The sequence below is a fragment of the Macaca fascicularis genome, chromosome 1 (assembly GCF_037993035.2).
Source record: "Macaca fascicularis isolate 582-1 chromosome 1, T2T-MFA8v1.1".
Lineage (NCBI taxonomy): Eukaryota > Metazoa > Chordata > Mammalia > Primates > Cercopithecidae > Macaca > Macaca fascicularis.
The window spans coordinates 145,630,427-145,650,247 of NC_088375.1; the positions used below are offsets into that span (position 1 = coordinate 145,630,427).

The following is a 19,821-nucleotide window of genomic DNA, read 5'->3' on the forward strand; positions in this document are numbered from 1 at the left end:
CCAGCACTTTGGGAGGCCAAGGCAGGTGGATCGCTTGAATCTAGGAGTTTGAGACCAGCCTGGGAAACATGGCAAGACCCCATCTCTACAGAAAAAAAAAAAAAACAAAAAAATTAGTCAGAGGTTGTTGGGCATGCCTGTGGTCCCAGCTACTCAACAGGCTTAGGGAGGAGGATCACTTGAGCTGCAGAGGCAGAGGTTGCAGGGAGCTGAGGTTGCACCACCGCACTCCAGCCTGGGTGACAGAGCCAGACTCTGTCTCAAAAAAAAAAAAAAAAAAAAAAAAACCCAGAAATTAGGAAACATAGTAATGATAACAACATAAAAGATCACACAGTCACACCTTATTACAAATTTTATGCTCTGGAAACCTTTTTAGAAATAACATATATTTAAATATCATGTTTAGGAAATGTGTTGATATTTAATACTTAATTGAAAGTTTTACTAAATTTTCAGTGTTCAAAATAAGATAAGACTTCTATGTACATTATTTCATTTCAGCCTCACTAAACAATATGAAATGGATATTGATGGGCTCATTGAGATGATGAAATAAGGCATAGAAAGCTCACAAACTGAGGAGTGGCTGAGAGGCTAGCATCTCCCTTTGGTGGCGACATCTTGCTTTTCCTCTATATTCCTAATGTGACAGAGCTCGAAGTGACATAGATTAGATACCCTTCTTCCTTCTTATCTTTGCTTCCAAATCGTTTATTCTCTTTCTTTAGTTTCTAAATCTTCCAGAAAGCCACAAAACAACAATACACATAAAGTGAAACACATGTTATCAGGCTATATTACTCACGACTCCCTCTCTCTAGGCATTCTGGATCTCCCAACCCCTTTATTCACTGAATATTTTAGCAGCTGACTCTTCCTCTCTTTATCACTACTCTTGTTGTTAATTTTTAGGGCCTTTCACATGCGGTAGACAAGCATCTAATACCCCAGTCTCTCAGTTCCTTGACCTCTGAGAAAGTCTTTTCTATCATCTCACCTCAGCCTCAACATTTTCTTTACAGTAACTAAACCTCCTCCATAATCTCACTGTCAAGCATCCCACACTGTAGAGGACTACGTGCTCACAAACAGGGTGTTCCCGATAAGTCCTGCTCTCGGAAACGAAGCAGGGCGTTCCCGACAAGTCCTGCTCTTGCAAACGAAGCAGGGCATTGGGGGCCTGTTTATATGTAAATATCTTGAAAATCCGGAAAGTCAGGGAAAGGTCAGAAAAACAACAATGTGTCTTGTGACTTGGCAACATTCCACAAACGACTGTATAAAATAAAGGAGAGCGCGCCATTCAAGGCGGCCGCCATGTTTGTCTTGTCTTGTGTTGTCCTGCGTGTTCATTCCTTTGTTTAGGAAACACGCGGACCCCAACACCACACAATCAGCCCCTCTCATGACCTGCCTGCTCCATGTTGATATGTCAAATGCTCAATTCTCCATTCTCATGTTATGTCTCAGCAATACGACAAAGATAATCATCCCTTCCTTCTTCAGGCATTTCATATTTCGGGCTGCTTATATAGCACACAGTCTTTGTTTTTCTCTATCTCATTGACCATTCTTTTTCAATTTACTTTTCTGAATTATTTCTACTTCTTAATTTCTAAATATCATAGCTCTTCAGTTTTTGAGCCCGTTTTTTTTCTTTAATTCACTCTCTTGGCTTTGGCAAATCTCTATTTAACATGTCCAAATTTACATCTCTAACTTCACTGCCTGTTTAGCGTTCCCACGCTGATGTCCAATAAATATCTCAAGTTTTACATATCAAAACTCTGATTCTCCTGTGATCTTAAACTTCATCCTCCCACAGTCTCCCCTATCTTGGCAAATATATTTCCTTTAACCCCATCCTTGATCCCTATTTTCCTCTCTGTCCTCAAGTTCAATTCAATAGCAAGTCCTGTTACCTCTAAATTGGAAATACATCTAGAGTTGAATAGAACCCCACCCTTTCTAGTCTAAGTCTATGTTGTCATTCACCTGGAATTCCACACTGGACTCCTAATTTGCTGTGTTCACTTTTGCCCTTCTAAATCTACTCCAGTCTTAGTGACTTTTACTTTTTTAAAAGTAAAATGAAAAACAAAATACATAAGGAAAAATAACCAAATTATAATCTTACAGTAGATGATTTTTGAGAAGTACATCTGTCTCGCACCATCATGTAAGGAACTAAATCAAGGAACTAAATTTTGCCAAATACCCTCAGAATCTTAGTTATAGCATCACCCAAATTTCCACCTTGCTAGCCCATGTGCTCTATTGCTTGCTGACTCTCTCTGTGTGTCTCCCTCTTTCTCACTAGCTTACACACTCTTTTACTCTCTCTACCCTTTCTTTTTTATCTCCCTCTCTCTTTCATGGCTTGCTCACACTGATGAAGGACGTTATCATGGCAGAAATTTCACATGGCAAACAATTGGGGATGACCTTTAGTTGATAGCCATAAAGGAACTGAGGACCTTAGTCTAACAACTTAATGATAAAATGAATCCTGCCAATGACCATGAGACTGAGTTTGGGGAGTGGATTCTTCCCCAGGAGGCACTTTGATTGCAGCCTGTGAGAAACCACAAAGAAGACACAGCTAAACCTTGTCTAGAATCTTGTGAACTTTAGAAAATATGAGACAATCAGTGCTGTTTCAAGTCACTACATTTGGGAGCATATTTCTTATGCAATAGCAGATACTAATACAGAAATGTTATCTGACTTGGAACATCACAGATTGTTATTGTCTGCTTTTTTCTTTATATAAACTGAAATATATACTATGTTTTGTTTTTTGTTTGACTTCTTTAACTCAATATTATGTGTTAAAATTCATGCAAGCTTTTGGGTTCTACAATAATATTTCACTACAGATAACTAGGAGTGGAATTATTAAATATATAGTATGTATTTTTCACCTTATAGTAGATAATACCAAATAGTTTTTTAATACAATTGTCACAATTTATACTCTCACCAGCAATGTGTAAGAATTCCCAATGCTGCACACTTTCATCATCACCTGGATAGGTCAGCCTTTTGAATTGGAGTCATCCTAGTGGGTACTTGTAGATTTTATTCACAGTCTAATTTGCTTTTCCTTGAGAATGAGAGATAATTAAGGAAGTTGAGCCCCTGTTCATGTCCACTGTTCATTAGGATATCTTCTTTGGGATGAGACTGTTTAAGACTTTTCTTCTATTTCTAGTGAATTGTCCTTTTTTTCTTGATTTGAAGACTGCTTTATATATTCCATTCATGTGTATATACATATTTAATTTTTTTAAACTTTAATCTTTTTTTAATCTTTGTCTTTCAGTCTCTTCATTGTATCTTTGGTTAAATAGCAGTTCTCAATTATAATACAGTTAAAGATATTGATTTTTTTATTTAAACTGAATAGTTTTGTATCATGTTTCCCAACTGGGAAAACCTGAAAATAATGTCTTTGATTTTTTTTCTGAAAGTTTGATTGTTTCGATTTCCACAACTATATCTATAATCCATCTATAATTGATTGGTTTTTAATGTCAGGAGGGTAGGAACCAAGTTTAATTACTTTTTAACATGTGTATAGTAAAGACTTAATGATGGCAGCCATGGCCCATCTAGAGTGGTTGCTGCCGTGACACTTGCTGCACTGGGGAGGTGTGGCCAGGACTGCATACTCCATGGAGCTGGTGGGAGCCAGAAACAGGTGGAAGACCTGCCTGCTTCTGAATTGGTAGGGTGGGAGCCTCACGTTCCCTAGGTGCAGCTGCAGCTGCCCAGCCATGGCTTCAAGCCTGGACATCCCTGTGCTCTTGGGGACTGGGAGGAGGCATGAGCTCCAGGTACAGCTACAGCCACCCAAGTCACAGCTGCAGACCCAGGCATCGCTGCACTCCCAGGGGCCAGGGAAGTCCCCCTTGCCCCTGCGGGCTTGGAAATGCCTGCTCCTGCTTCCAGGCCTCTCCCTGCTCCTGTGCCTGCTCTGATCTGGAGCAAAATTGAGGCCAAGACTGAGTATTATTGCAACCTGGTTGGGTGTGCACACACTTAGGGCAGCCCTGACATACTAGCCTCTGCTGCCTTGTGCACCACCAAGCACCAGACTTTGTGCCCCACCAAGCACCAGATGGAGACTGAGGCAGGGCTGAGGGCAGCTCAGTGCTGGCTTACAGGCACCCTTTGGCAGGAACAGCCTGGGTTATATAAGCAACAGCAGGAGGCAGACAGGCTCCAGGGTAGAAGCAGGTAGGCCCTTGGTGAAGCCCCACCTTCAAGCCAGGGAAGGCCTGAAGCCTGGAAGCTGGGCTGCCAGTCCTGCAGACCAGAGTGAGAACTTATGTTGCTTTTTCCAGGCCCACCCATGGCCACTCATGGACCAATCAGCACACACTTCCTCCCCACTGAAGCCCATAAAAACCCTGGGCTCAGCCAGACTTGAGATGACAGAATGACCTGCCTGTGGAGAGGAGCTACCCCCTCCAGGTTCTCCTCTCTGCTGAGAGCTGAGCAGACTTGGGACTACCAGCTGCAGCAAGGAGCTACCTACTCCAGGGTCTCCTCTCTGCTGAGAGCTGAACACTCATCAGGACATCCCAGTTGTGGAGAGAAGCCACCCACTGTGGGTTTCCTCTGAGCTGTTCTACTTCTCAAAAAAGCTCCTCTATAATACATTTAATTTTTTTTGGCTTTTTATAATATGCCAGCCCAATAATCATTCTGCTACAAGTGAAAAGGAAACTGTATAAAACCTGTGAGAGTTCCAAATAGTGCACAGTTGGTTTGGAAACTGCAGCAAAATAGATCACACACACAAAAACAACAACAACAACAGCAACAAAAAACAGGCATGCGGCTTAAATTAAATTGTGTATTTTGAGGACTCTGAGGATTTAGGTACCATGGCTTTATATTTTTAATCAGGCTCTTCATTAGGAAAAAGAGCTAATGCATGATGGGATTAATACCTAGGTGATGGGTTGATAGGTGCAGCAAACCACCATAGCACAGATTTACCTGTGTAACAAACCTGCACATCCCGCACATGTACCCCAGAACTTAAAAATAAAAATTAAAAAGTTTAAGCTCTTGCTCTGCTAGAACAGAAAAGGAGTAGATACAAGTTTCTATACAACAGAAACAAGTCTATTATGGGGCCAAGCACAGTGGCTCAGCATCTGTAATCCCAACACTTTGGGAGGTCAAGGCAGGAGGATCACTTAAGTACCAAAGTCCCATTTGTCTATTTTTGCTTTTGTTGGGTGCACTGCTGAAGTCTTACCCATAGAATATTTGCCTAAACCAACGTCCTGAAGCGTTTCCCCATGGTTTCCTCTAGTATTAATAGTTTTATCGTTGCCCGGCACCATTTATGAAGAGGGTGTCCTTTCTTCAATGTATGTCTTTGGTCTCCTTGTCAAAAATAAGTTGGCTATAATATGTGGATTTATTTCTGATTTCTCTCTTCTGTTCTGCTGGTCTATGTGTCTGTTTTTATTGTCAGGTCATTTTTTAGAAATCCAAAATTTAATCCATTTCACATAAGTGACATCAGGGTAAATTCCTCATGAGTAAAAGTTTCAAATGTTCCAATTTGTAATCTGAGGCTACATATTTTGGTGTTCAGTGCTCTTCTCTTCCTATTCTCTCTAATCCTTTGATTTTATAATTTGGGTGCAAGTCACTCTTACCCACTGGAGTAAGGAGTAAGAGTGACTCACTGAGGGCAGTGGTTGTGTCTAATTAGTCTTCATACCCTCAGCATCCAGCCCAGTGCTGTGCACACAGAACGTTGCTCTCTTTACACACACATGCATGTTGTTGATTGTTTTCCTAACTTGCGGGTCATGTCTCCATTCTATACAAGACTAAGCAACCCCAGCTGAATCAATGAATCTCTGCTGCTATGTACCCTAGAGCATGCTGCCTGGAGTTCTTTATGTAAAAAGCAGCTTACTATAAAAACATACCATACCTGAAATTCAGAGTCTGTTCATGGAATACTAATATTTAGGGCAATCTTTGAAACACTAAGCATACATACATAAATTATTGTATTGTATAATAATACTAAATTATGAATTAATTTGATCTGTGACCATCTATTAGAAGGATACAAGGATTCCATAGACAGCAAACCAAGTAAACTGGAAAGTGGAAATGTTGCTTCTGCCTACCTACCATTTAAAAGAAAAAGCCCCTAGAAAAATTTTCAAGCAGTCTCATGTAAAAACAAAATGCATAAAAACTGTTCCCACCTCATTGTAATACACAGAAAAGAGCAGTTTTCTTAACATCTAGGCTATCTCCCAAAAATGAAGAGCTTGTCCCTGCTTCCACTTTCAATCTGACATGTGTCCAAAATAAAAATTGTTTCAAGTTGTTCTGAATCGATATCAGAAATCCTTCACTCACAACAAAAAGTGGAAGAGAGCCTGAGACTTTTCATTTATAAGTACTAATCAGACCTTACAGTTACAAAGAGTAAAGGGAGAGACATATAGCACCAGAATGTTTCAGTCCACCTTGGCAGAATATAGAACCACCTATGAACCCAATTTGATCCTCTTAAACACACCGATTCATCATTTGAAGAAACCTCAAATCAATCAACTGTCAGGGCCTTGTGGCCTGATAAACTGGTATTAAAAAGCCATTAAACAGCTGGTTGCAATGGTTCATCCCTGTAGTTCCAGCACTTTGGGAGGCCGAGATGGGCAGATCACCTGAGGTCAGGAGTTTGAGACCAGCCTGGCCAAAGTGGTGAAACCTCGTCTCTACTAAAAATACAAAAATTATCCAGGCATGGTGGCACACACCTGTAATCCCAACTACTCGGGAGGCTCAGGCAAGAGAATCGCTGGAACCCAACAGGCGAAGGTTGCAGTGAGCTGAGATTGTATCCTGGGCTACCGAGCTAGACTCCGTCTCAAAAAAAAAAAAATTTAAAACTCATTAAACATATTTAAACTGTATTTACTGGTCTTTAAAATGCAAATAATACTACCTACATCATAAGCAGGTACTGAATAATGGAATTAACTAATAACACCTGTAAAGAATTTAGCACAATGTCTACGAAATGCATTTTACTTCTTATTGTAACACTAACTCAGGCTTCATCGCCTCAAGGAAGCCTATATACTATGAGATAAAAATGTGGTAAAGATAATTATCTAAATATATTCTTTATTATCTAAAAATATTCTTTTTGAGCTGAAAGGTTTAAACAGCTTATTTAGAAAACATGTCATTTTATACCTATTAGTGGAGGTAAGATTAAAAATCCTGATTCTACCTGGTTGGGGAGGAGGTGAAAGATGTGATAAACACTTGAAGGAGTGGGAAGGACTGCATATATTTACAGAGGAAAATTCTACAACATATCTCAAAAATCTTGAAAACGAGCATAACGTTTAACCAACATGTTCACTTCAACAGTTTTGATTTATTCAATTAACAAATACTTATTAAAGGCTCATTATGTGTCAAGCACTGATTTGAGGTGCTACAGAAGATTGAGCAGTTAGACAAAAAATATCTGCCTTCAAGGGACAAAACATTCTAGCAAGTAATAAACAAAAATATAAAACATATAGAATATCAAATAACCACAACTTTCATGCAGAAAAGTGAAGCAGAGATAAGGGAGCGAAAGAGCTGGCAATTTAGAGTATAGCAATTTGACACAGGGGATGAGAAATAACATCAATGAGATGGCAGTTCAGGGAAGACCTAAAGTAGTAAGGAGGAAAGTCACCTGGATATCTAGAGAAACAGCATAAGTAGCAATAGGAACAGCAGGTGTATAGGCCTAAGACATGAACATGCCCAGCATGTTTGAGAGAGGCCAGGAGGGACATGTTACAGAATGGGTATATCAATCCCATAAACCTTGTAGTCTCTTATGCAGATACAGGTTTTATATTACTTAATACAACATGCTATAAGCCTGAGATGAGTCCAGGCCTCCTTTGAACTGCCCAGCACTGCCACAACTGGGATGAGAAGAGAGTTTGACAAGATGAGTCAGTGTCCAAATGCATCAGTGCATCAGATGCATCTGATACAGTTCACCCTTCATCATTCTGATCACTGTGCCCTATATTAAACTCAATCCATTGTCAATACTTCATGTTAGTGACCAGCTGCAATTTATAAAGGACCTAACACACAGGAGTTAACAGCACACACCCCAGACTTCACTCCTGCAAATTGTATCAAGGCCATAATTGATACTCATCGTCTCCCTCCTCTACCATCCATTCCAGATTTTCCTCTCCTGATCATTGCCACAAGCAGTTATCCCATTTAGACTTTTTTTTTTAAGTTGAGCTGTGTGCTTAAAGCACTCCTTCTATAAGACTAACACAAAAAGAAAACATGACTTGAAAGATACTGAATTATTCAACAACTTCAATAAACTCAGCTTATTCTCTGGTGAAAAATTGAATGATTTCCATAATACAAGACAGAATCTAAAATAAAAAAAAAAAGAAAGAAAAATGAGAGAGGTACATGGAATGAGTACCACACAACACAGTCTACTTACTTATAAATGATTTATTAAAAGTGCATGCAAAGAAGTTCCATAACAAGATGGCCAAATAGGAACAGCTCCAGTCTGCAGCTCCCAGAGTGATCAATGCAGAAGACAGGTGATTTCTGCATTTCCAAATGAGGTACCTGGTTCATCTCATTGGGACTGGTTGGACAGTGGGTACAGCCCACAGAGGGTGAGCTGAAGCAGGGCCAGGTATCACCTCACCCAAGAAGCACAACAGGCTGGGGGATTTCCCTTTCCTAGCCAAAGGAAGCCGTGACAGGCTGTACCTGGAAAAAACGGGACACTCCCGCCCAAATACTGTACTTTTTCACACCAGGATATTATATCCCGCAGCTGACTCAGTGGTTCCTGTGCCCACAGAGCCTTGCTCACTGCTAGCAAAACAGTCTGAGATTGACATGAGAGGCAGCAGCCTGGCAGGGGGAGGGGCATCCACCATTGCTGAGGCGTGAGTAGGTAAACAAAGTGGCTGGGGAAGCTCGAACTGGGAAGAGCCACCACAGCTCAGCAAGGCCTGCTGCCTCTGAACAAAAGTCAGCAGAAACTTTTGCAGACTTAAACGTTCCTGTCTGAAGCTCCAAAGAGAGCAGTGGTTCACCCAGCATGGTGTTTGAGTTCTGAGAACGGACAGACTGCCTCCTCAATTGTGTCCCTGACCCCGATTTAGCCTAACTAGGAGACACCTCCCAGTAGGGGCTGACTGACACCTCATACAGGTGGGTGCCCCTCTGGGAAAAGGCTTCCAGAGGAAGGATCAGGCAGCAGTATGCACTGTTCTGCAATATTTGCTGTTCTGCAGCCTCCACTGGTGATACCCAGGCAAACAGGGTCTGGAGTGGACCTCCAGCAAACTCTAACAGACCTGCAGCTGAGGGACCTGACTGTTAGAAGGAAAACTAACAAACAGAAAGCAATAGTATCAACACCAAAAAAAAGACATCCACACCAAAACCCCATCTGTAGGTCACCAATATCAAAGACCAAAGGTAGACAAAAACCACAAATATGGGGAGAAACCAGAGCAGAAAAGCTGAAAATTCTTAAAACCAAAGCACTTCTTCTCCTCCAAAGGATCACAGTTCCTCACCAGCAACAGAACAAAGCTGGACACATAATGACTTTGATGAGCTGACAGAAGTAAGTTTCAGAAGGTCAGTAATAACAAACTTCTCTGAGCTAAAGGAGGATGTTCGAACCCATCAGAAGGAAGATAAAACCCTTGAAAAAAGATTAGATGAATGGCTAACTAGAATAAACAGTGTAGACAAGATCTTAAATGACCTGATGGAGCTGAAAATCATGGCAAGAGAACTACGTGATGCATGCACAAATTTCAATAGCAGATTCGATCAAGTGGAAGAAAGGGTATCAGTGATTGAAGAGCAGATTAATGAAATAAAGCGAGCAGACAAGTTTAGAGAAAAAAGAGTAAAAAGAAACAAACAAAGCCTCCATGAAATATGGTGAAAAGATCAAATCTATGTTTGATTTGCATACCTGAAAGTGACAGAGAGAATGGAACCAAATTGGAAAACATTCTTCAGGATATTATCCAGAAGAACTTCCCCAACTGAGCAAGGCAGGCCAACATTCAAATTCAGGAAATACAGAGAACACCAAAAAGATACTCCTTGAGAAGAGTAACTCCAAGACACATAATTGTCAGATTCACCAAAGATGAAATGAAGGAAAAAATGTTAAGGGCAGCCAGAGAGAAAGGTCAGGTTACCCACAAAGGGAAACCCATCAGACTAACAGCAGACCTCTTGGCAGAAACTCTACAAGTCGGAAGAGAATGGGGGCCAATATTCAACATTCTTAAAGAAAAGAATTTTCAATCCAGAATTTCATATCCAGCCAAACAAAGCTTCATGAGTGAAAGAGAAATAAAATCCTTTACAAACAAGCAAATGCTGAGAGGTTTTGTCACCACCAGGCCTGCCTTACAAGAGCTCCTGAAGGAAGTGCTAAACATGGAAAGGAACAACTGGTACTAGCCACTGCAAAAACATGCCAAATTGTAAAGACCATTGATGCTAGGAAGAAACTGCAACAACTAACAAGCAAAATAACCAGCTAATATCATAATGACAGGGTCAAATTCAAACAGAACAATATTAACCTTAAATGTAAATGGGCTAAATGCTCCAATTAGATGACACAGACTGGCAAATTGCATAAAGAACCAAGACCCATCAGTGTGTTGTATTCAGGAGACCAATCTCACGTGCACAGACACACATAGGCTCAAAATAAAGGGATGGAGGAAGATCTACCAAGCAGATGGAAAGCAAAAAAAAAAAGCAGGGGTTGCAATCCTAGTCTCTGGTGAAACAGACTTTAAACCAACAAAGATCAAAAGAGGCAAAGAAGGCCATTACATAATGGTAAAGGGATCAATTCAACCAGAAAAGCTAACTATCCTAAATATATATGCACTCAATACAGGAGCACCCAAATTCATAAAACAAGTCCTTAGAGACCTACAAAGAGACTTAGACTCCCACACAATAATAAGGGGAGATCTTAACATCTTACTGTCAATATTAGACAGATCAACAAGACAGAAGGTTAACAAGGATATCCAGGACTTGAACTCTGCTCTGCACCAAGCGGACCTAATAGACACCTACAGAACTCTCCACCCCAAATCAACAGAATATACATTCTTCTCAGCACCACATCTCACTTATTCCAAAATTGACCACATAATTGGAAGTAAAGCACTCCTCAGCAAATGTAAAAGAACAGGAATCACAACAAACTGTCTGTCAGACCACACTGCAATCAAATTAGAACTCAGGATAAAGAAACTCACTCAAAATTGCTCCACTACATGGAAACTGAACAACCTGCTCCTGAATGACTACTGGGTACATAATGAAATGAAGGCAGAAATAAAGATGTTCTTTGAAACCAGTGAGGACAATGACACAATGGACCAGAATCTCTGGGACACATTTAAAGCAGTGTGTAGAGGGAAATTTATAGCACTAAATGCCCACAAGAGAAAGCAGGAAAGATCTAAACTGACACCCTAACATCACAATTAAAAGAACTAGAGAAGCAAGAGCAAACACATTCGAAAGCTAGCAGAAGGCAAGAAATAACTAAGATCAGAGCAGAACTGAAGGAGATAGAGACACAAAAAATCAGTGAATCCAGGAGTTGTTTTTTGAAAAGATCAACAAAATTGATAGAACTCTACCAATACTAATAAAGAAGAAAAGAGAGAAGAATCAAATAGATGCAATAAAAAATGATAAAGGGGATATCACCACCGATCCCACAGAAATACAAACTACCATCAGAGAATACTATAAACACCTCTACACAAATAAACTGGAAAATCAAGAAGAAACGGATAAATTCCTAGACACATACACCCTCCCAAGACTAAACTAGGAAGAAGTTGAATTTCTGAATAGACCAATAACAGGCTCTGAAATTGAGGCAAAAATTAATAGCTTACCAACCAAAAAAAGTCCAGGACCAGATGAATTCACAACCGAATTCTACCAGAGGTACTAAGAGGAGCTGGTACCATTCCTTCTGAAACTATTCCAATTAATAGAAAAAGAAGGAATCCTCCCTAACTCATTTTATAAGGCCGGCATCATTCTACTACCAAAGCCTGGCAGAGACAAACAAAAAAAAAAGAGAATTTTAAGCCAATATCCCTGATGAACATCAATGTGAAAATCCTCAATAAAATGCCAGCAAACCGAATCCAGCAACACATGAAAAAGCTTATCCTCCATAATCAAGCCGGCTTCATCTCTGGGATGCAAGGCTGTTCCAACATACGCCAATCAATAAAAGTAATCCATCACATAAACAGAACCAACAACCAAAACCACACGATTATCTCAATAGATGCAGAAAAGGCCTTTGACAAAATTCAACAGCCCTTCATGATAAAACTCTCAATAAACTAGGTATCGATGGAACATATTTCAAAATAGTAAGAGCTATTTATGACAAACCCACAGCCAATATCATACTGAATGTCCAAAAACTGGAAGCATTCCCTTTGAAAACTGGCACAAAACAGGGATGCCCACTCTCACCACTGCTATTCAACACAGTGTTGGAAGTTCTGCCCAGGCCAATCAGGCAAGAGAAAGAAATAAAGGGTATTCAATTAGGAAAAGAGGAAGTCAAATTTTCCCTGTTTGCAGATGACATGATTGTATATCTAGAAAACCCCATAGTCTCAGCTCAAAATCTCCTTAAGTTGATAAGCAACTCCAGCAAAGTCTGAGGATACAAAATCAATATGCAAAAATCACAAGCATTCCTATACACCAAGAACAGACAAACAGAGACCAAATCATGAGTGAACTCCCATTCACAATTGCTTCAAAGAGAATAAAATACCTAGGAATCCAACTTACAAGGGATGTGAAGGACCTCTTCAAGAACTATGAACCACTACTCAATGAAATAAAAGAGGAAACAAACAAATGGAAGAACATTCCATGCTGATGGATAGGAAGAATGAATATCATGAAAATGGCCATACTGCCAAAGGTAATTTATAGATTCAATGCCATCCCCATCAAACTACCAATGATTTTCTTCACAGAATTGGAAAAAACTACTTTAAAGTTCCTGTGGAACCAAAAAAGAGCCCACATTGCCAAGACAATCCTAAGCAAAAAGAACAAAGCTGGAGGCATCACACTACCTGAATTCAAACTATCCTACAAGGCTACAGTAACCAAAACAGCATGGTACTGGTACCAAAACAGAGATACAGACCAATGGAACAGAACAGAGACCTCAGAAATAACACCACACATCTAAAAACCGTCTGATCTTTGACAAACCTGACAAAAACAAGCAATGGGGAAAAGACTGCCTATTTAATAAATGGTGCTGGGAAAACTGGCTAGCCATGTATAGAAAGCTGAAGCTGGATCCCTTCCTTACACCTTATACAAAAATTAATTCAAGATGGATTAAAGACTTAAATGTTAGACCTAAAATCATAAACATCCTAGAAGAAAACCTAGGCAATACCATTCAGGGCATAGGCATGGACAAGGACTTCATGACGAAAACACCAAAAGCAATGGCATCAAAAGCCAAAATTGACAAATGGGATCTAGTTAAACTAAAGAGCTTCTGCACAGCAAAAGAAATTACCATCAGAGTGAACAGACAACCTACAGAATGGGAGAAAATTTTTATAATCTACCCATCTGATGAAGGGCTAATACCCAGAATCTACAAAGAACTTAAACTAATTTACAAGAAAAAAACAAAAAACTCCATCAAAAAGTGGGCAAAGGATATGAACAGACACTTCTCCAAAGAAGACATTTATGCAGCCAACAGACACATGAAAAAATGCTCATCATCACTAGTCATCAGAGAAATGCAAATCCAAACCACAATGAGATACCATCTCACACCAGTTAGAATGGCAATCATTAAAAAGGAAACAGCAGACGCTGGAGAGGATGTGAAGAAATAGGAATGCTTTTAAACTGTTGGTGGGAGTGTAAGCTAGTTCAACCATTGTGGAAGACAGTGTGGTGATTCCTCAAGGATCTAGAACTAGAAATACCATTTGACCCAGCCATCCCATTACTGGGTATATACTTAAAGGATTATAAATCATGCTATTATAAAGACACATGCACACATGTGTTTATTGCAGCACTATTCACAATAGCAAAGACTTGGAACCAACCCAAATGTCCATCAATGATAGATTGGATTAGGAAAATGTGGCACATATACACCATGGAATACTATGCAGCCATAAAAAAGGATGAGTTCCTGTCTTTTGCAGGGATATGGATGAAGCTGGAAACCATCATTCTGAGCAAACTGTCACAGGGACAAAAAATCTAATACCGCATTCTCTTACTCACAGGCTGGAATTGAACAATGAGAACACTGGGATACAGGGTGGAGAATATTACACACCAGGGCCTGTCTTGGGGTGGGGGCAAGGGGAAGGATAGCATTAGGAGAAATACCTAATGTAAATGACGAGTTAATGGGTGCAGTAAACCAACATGACACATGTATACCTATGTAACAAACCTGCACATTGTGCACATGTACCCTAGAACTTAAAGTATAATTTTAAAAGTGCATGCAATCCTTTGTCTTTACTTTTCATAATAGCTATATTTATGAAAGCATTATAGCTTTCATAAAAGCTATAATGTCATAATAGCTACTGTCCACAAACACTGTTCAATAGAATGCTGCAAACATCCAGAACATATATATTCCACTTTATCCCAGAAACATTGCTTTCAGGTGTCAAGAAATGAAAACATTTACAAACTTTCATGGTTTTCTATAATACCTTCAACTCATAATAATCATTAATTGATTAGTATTTGTCCAATCTCATGAAAAACTTATAATACTAGAGTAGTATTTTGGGGTCTGTCTTTTTCCCAAATATTTTTATATTTTTTATTTTGATTAATTCATTTTACTCTATTTTGAATACAGATGACACATTTGTCTTTTTTTGATTTTGGCATTTTTCCAAATAGTCACGTAAAAATGAATAATATTCAGCAAGTAGTTTCATGATTCTTATGAAATATCCATTATTCCAGGAATGTCAGTTTCAATCATAACCTCATGTAGAGCAAGCCTCAGTTAAAATACAATAATTGCCACTATTCATTCAAAATGATAACAAATTTTCTTCAAGACTTTGATAAGTGCTTTTATTTGATTTACATTGAATTAAAAAAACTCAAGCCTTCATATGCTCCGTGGAGTCTTTAACATATTTTGAGAGTTCTTCTATATTCATTCAGTTGGATTATCATGCCTTGTAAATAAATTTGTCCTTGTAAACATTATTTACTAACTAAATACCACATGCACACTTTTGGTTCTGAGATATACTAACTAAGATCTCTTAATAGTTTGAACATTTTAAAATTCGTGAATAATGTTTACTATCTCAGCGACAAATGCACAAATAAGTAGTCCCAACACAGAATGCTGCAATCCCTCACCTTAAAAAGCTTCAAGAATGACACCAAAGGATTCCACCAGTCCTGAATCAACCGTCTATCATTTCCCAGTAGATAGGCGGAGAAAATCAGATATTAACTATTAATATTTGCTTCTTAAAGGCACATATCCATGTTACACTTGCAAGAACAGGTCTAAAGAGTCTGTTACATATTGTTTTCCCTCCCAGAAGGAGACACAGAATTCCAGCTGTTAACTATGCAGCCATGAAAAGGAACGAGATCATGTCCTTTGCAGGGGCATGGATGGAGATGGAAGTTGGAAGCCATTATCCTCAGCAAACTAACGCAGAAACAAAAAGCCAAACACCATATGTTCTCACTTATAAGTGGGAGCCGAATAATGAGAACACATGGACACATGGTGGGGAATATACACACTGGGACCTGTTGGGGGGGTTTTGGGAAGGGACAGCATTAGAAAGAGTAGCTAAGGTATGCTGGGCTCAGTACCTATGTGATGGGATGATCTGTGCAGGAAACGACCATGGCACCCATTTACCTGTGTAACAAACCTGCACATCCTGCACATGTACCCCTGAACTTAAAATAAGAGTTGAAATATTAAAAAAATTTAAATAATAAACTAGAAAAAAAAGTATATGGCCTAAGAAGGACTTTATACAAATATACTGTGGCTCTGTAAAATAATTTCTCTTTTTTAAGAAACACACAATGAATTTTTTAGGTATAAAGAGCCATTATATCTGTCACTAACTCTTGAATAGTTCAGAAAGAAAGAAAATAAATTTAAAATAATAACATTTGGGGAACTGAGGAAAAGATTGTACAGAAACTTTGTACTATTTTGCTGCTTTTCTCAAGTCTAAAATTATATCAAAATAAAACTTCGTAAGACATTATAAAGCTGAGAATGCTCCCTTTTGTCCTCAGAGTGTTGACTGTGTTTATTAGGAAGGGGTATCAAATTTTATCAAATGCTTTTCCTGGGTATATTGAGATGATTATATGGTTTTTGTCTTTCATTCTGTTGACATGGTGTTTTATATTAACTCATTTTCACATGTTAAACCATACTCGCTTTCATGGGATAAATCCCACTTCATGTAAGTCTTGGTATATATTTCTGGGATTTGGTTTGCTAGTATTTTATTGAGGATTTTTGCATCCTTTTTCATAAAACATAATGATCTACACTTTAATTGTGATGTCTTTTGGTTTCATAGCATTGTAATATTGCCTCAAACTGAATGGGAAATTGTACTCTTCTATTTTTGGTCAAGTTTGTAAGAAACTTGTATAAATTCTTCTTTAGCTGTTTAGTAGAAGTAGCCAGTGAAGTCATTTGGGGCTGTAATTTTCTTGTGGTAGTTTTATGATTAATAATTGATATGGTTTAGCTCTGTGTCCCCAACCAAATCTCACCTTAAATTGTAATAATCCCCATGTGTCAAGGGCAGGACCAGGTGGAGATAATTGAATCACAGGGTGGTTTCTTCCACACTGTTCTCATGATAGTGAGTGAGTTCTCGTAAGATCTAATGGTTTCATAAGGGACTTCCCCATTTGCTCTGTTCTCATTCTCTCTCCGGCCTTATGCCATGATTGTAAGTTTCCTGAGGCCTCCCCAGCCATGTGGAACTCTGAGTCAATTAAACCTCTTTTCTTTACAAATTACCCAGTCTCAGGTATTTTACCATAGCAGCACAAAAATGGACGAATACGTAATTCAATCTCTTTACTCGTTACTTTTACTCAGATGAACTATTTCTTCTTGAGATAGCTTTGGTAGTTTGTGTCTTTCTAGGAATTTGCCTATTTTGCATAATTTAATTTGTGGACATACTGTTGTTCATAGTATTACCTTATAATCTTCTTTATTTCTGTAAGGTCAGTAGTGATGCCTCCTGTTTCATTCTCAGTTTTAGTTTTTTAAGTATTCTGTTGTTTTTCTGGATTGTTTCATTTTGTTTTGTTCATTTTGGCCAGTCTAACTAAAAACTTTGTCGATTTTGTTGATCTTTTCTAAAAACAGCTTCTGGTTTTATCGACTTTCTCTACTTTTTTATTCTATTCTCTATTTCATTGGTTTCTACTCTGTTAATTTCCAAAACTTTTCATTTTCTTCTTTCTGCTTGCTTCAGATTTAGTTTTTTGTTTTTTTTAACCAGTGTCTGAAGGTAAAAGACTAGGTTATTGATTTGAGACCTATTATTTTTTAGTAATTGTTCTAGGCATTATGATATACATAACTTACCAAAGGATGCTTGAAATTTATGCTAAATTAATTCCTGTGAGATCCTGAATTATTATACTAATAACTCTATAACTATTGGCTCTTCCCTCTGTTGGTACTATTATTATTACATATATTAAATCTATATATGTTACAAATTCAATAATATACTGTTATGATTATTAAATCACAGTATTTTATGTCTTTTAAGGAAGCAGAAGGAAAAGGCATAAATTTATAGAGTTTTACATTTTTATTTTCTTACTTACAAGTTCTCCTTATTTCTAGAGGTTCAAATTAACATCTGCTATTGTTTCTTTATTCCAATATACCTTTGCTCCCACCTTTTCTCTTTGTGTCACTCTTGTTAAGTATAATACATTTCTATATGTTATAGGCCTTGAAATATACTTATATACATACTCTTTTATACAATAAAGTACTTATTTTTTAAAAATAAGTTATAAGGAGAAAGGAAAAAATATACATTTATACTATCTTTTGTAATTACATAATTCCCTTACTATTTGTCCAGGTGGATTTGTATTACCATTTGAAAAGGTAACTTGCTTTCTGCTTGAAAATCTTCTTTTAGTATTGCTCATAGAGTAGATCAGCTAGCAATAACCTTTCTCAAGTATCTATGCTTGAATTTTTCCACATGTTGTTTCAACCAAAGTCGGTATTTTGGGGAATAGCTTCCAAGCCCTTTGATTTTATGAATGGCCTCTTTTCCTGGGCAAAACCTCTGAGCCATGGCCCCTTGTACTGGACAGGGATGGGAGCCTCTGGTCTTCTTTGCTTGTCTCTCCAAGCATGGAAACTCCACCCTACAAGTGAACCACAGTGAAGGGATCAGGAGGTGTTCTCAGGCTGAGAAGCCTGGGTTAAACCTTTTACTCTATGACTGGGGTGGGGGAGGTTGAAAGCCCTTGACATCTGGTCACGCTTACTAGGAATTTAGTTTCTACAACTTGGTGTTGGAGGGAATGAGAAATGCTCATAGACTGCCCCTCCTAATGGGATATTTTATCCCTGACGGGAAGATGAAAGAAGAGGGAACACAGGCTTCTTGGTCATATCCACCTGTAGTGGAACGTTTGACAATCTGCATTGAAGGTGGGGAAGAAGCAGGCTGTAGAACAAGTACCATGGATCCTTGCTATTGTTACCATAGTTGTAGGGGTCTTCTTGAATAGATGTTTTGTTGTTTGATATATGTTTTTAGGACAATTTGCAGGATTTCAAATGGTTCAAATGATTATGACAAAAGTAACAATGATATACTCTGAAAAAAATAAGTTAAAAGACTTTGGCGGGGCATGGTGGCTCATGCCTGTAATCCTAGCACTTTGGGAAGCTGAGGTGGGTGGATCACTTGAGGTCAGGAGTGTGAGACCAGCCTGGCCAACATGGTAAAACCCATTTCTACGAAAAAACACAGAAACCAACCAGGCATGGTGGCATGTGCCTGTAATCCCAGCTGCGTGGGAGGCTGAGGCAGGAGAATCACTGGAGGTGGAGGCTGCACTGAGCCAAGATTGCAACACTGCACTCCAGCCTCCAGCCTGGGGGACAGAGTGAGACTCCATCTCAAAAAAAAAAAAAAAAAATACTTTAAAGTAGTTTTAATAATGACGAAGCTAAAGAGTTCAGGAAGAATAGGAAGAGTTTGAATAAAATTATTTCATAAAATATGATCAAGAGAGAACAATATATCTCATTTCATATATACCTAATGTATACTTTTTAATGTGTATGTAACTAACAAATAAATGCTCACAAGGGTTTTTTGCAATTTCTTGTTTTTACTGTAAAATAGAGTTTATACCACCTATTCTGCATGTAAGTAGTCATGAATGAAAGAGACACATAACATATGAAACTCTTAGAAAACAATTTATGAAAAATCAAATTACAGTATACTAAATAAAAAGAGGAAAGTCATCTATAAATTAAATATTTTTACAATTATTCACTCACCAAACAAAGGCAGCATAGTAAGGTGGTTCAAGAAGAGGGTTTGCGATCAAGACTCC

At 38.5% G+C, this 19,821-nt stretch overlaps 1 protein-coding gene across 31 annotated transcripts in view; it reads right to left on the reverse strand.

The window, feature by feature from the left end:
• The window catches only part of LOC141407713 (uncharacterized), a 198,551-nt gene that overhangs the window by 133,724 nt on the left and 45,006 nt on the right, over positions 1-19,821 (reverse strand). For 2 of the 31 annotated variants that reach the window (XR_012417983.1, XR_012418000.1), the window contains one exon: positions 18,064-18,612. The exons of 28 other annotated variants lie outside the window; for them this stretch is intronic. Coding sequence is in view for 1 of the 3 variants with exons in the window: in XM_074002209.1 (XP_073858310.1) it covers positions 18,499-18,612 (114 nt within the window). In the remaining 2 variants the exon portion in view is untranslated. Of the gene's footprint in view, positions 1-18,063; positions 18,613-19,821 lie in introns of those variants that run through there. One more of the 31 variants, XM_074002209.1, reaches the window with a different exon arrangement.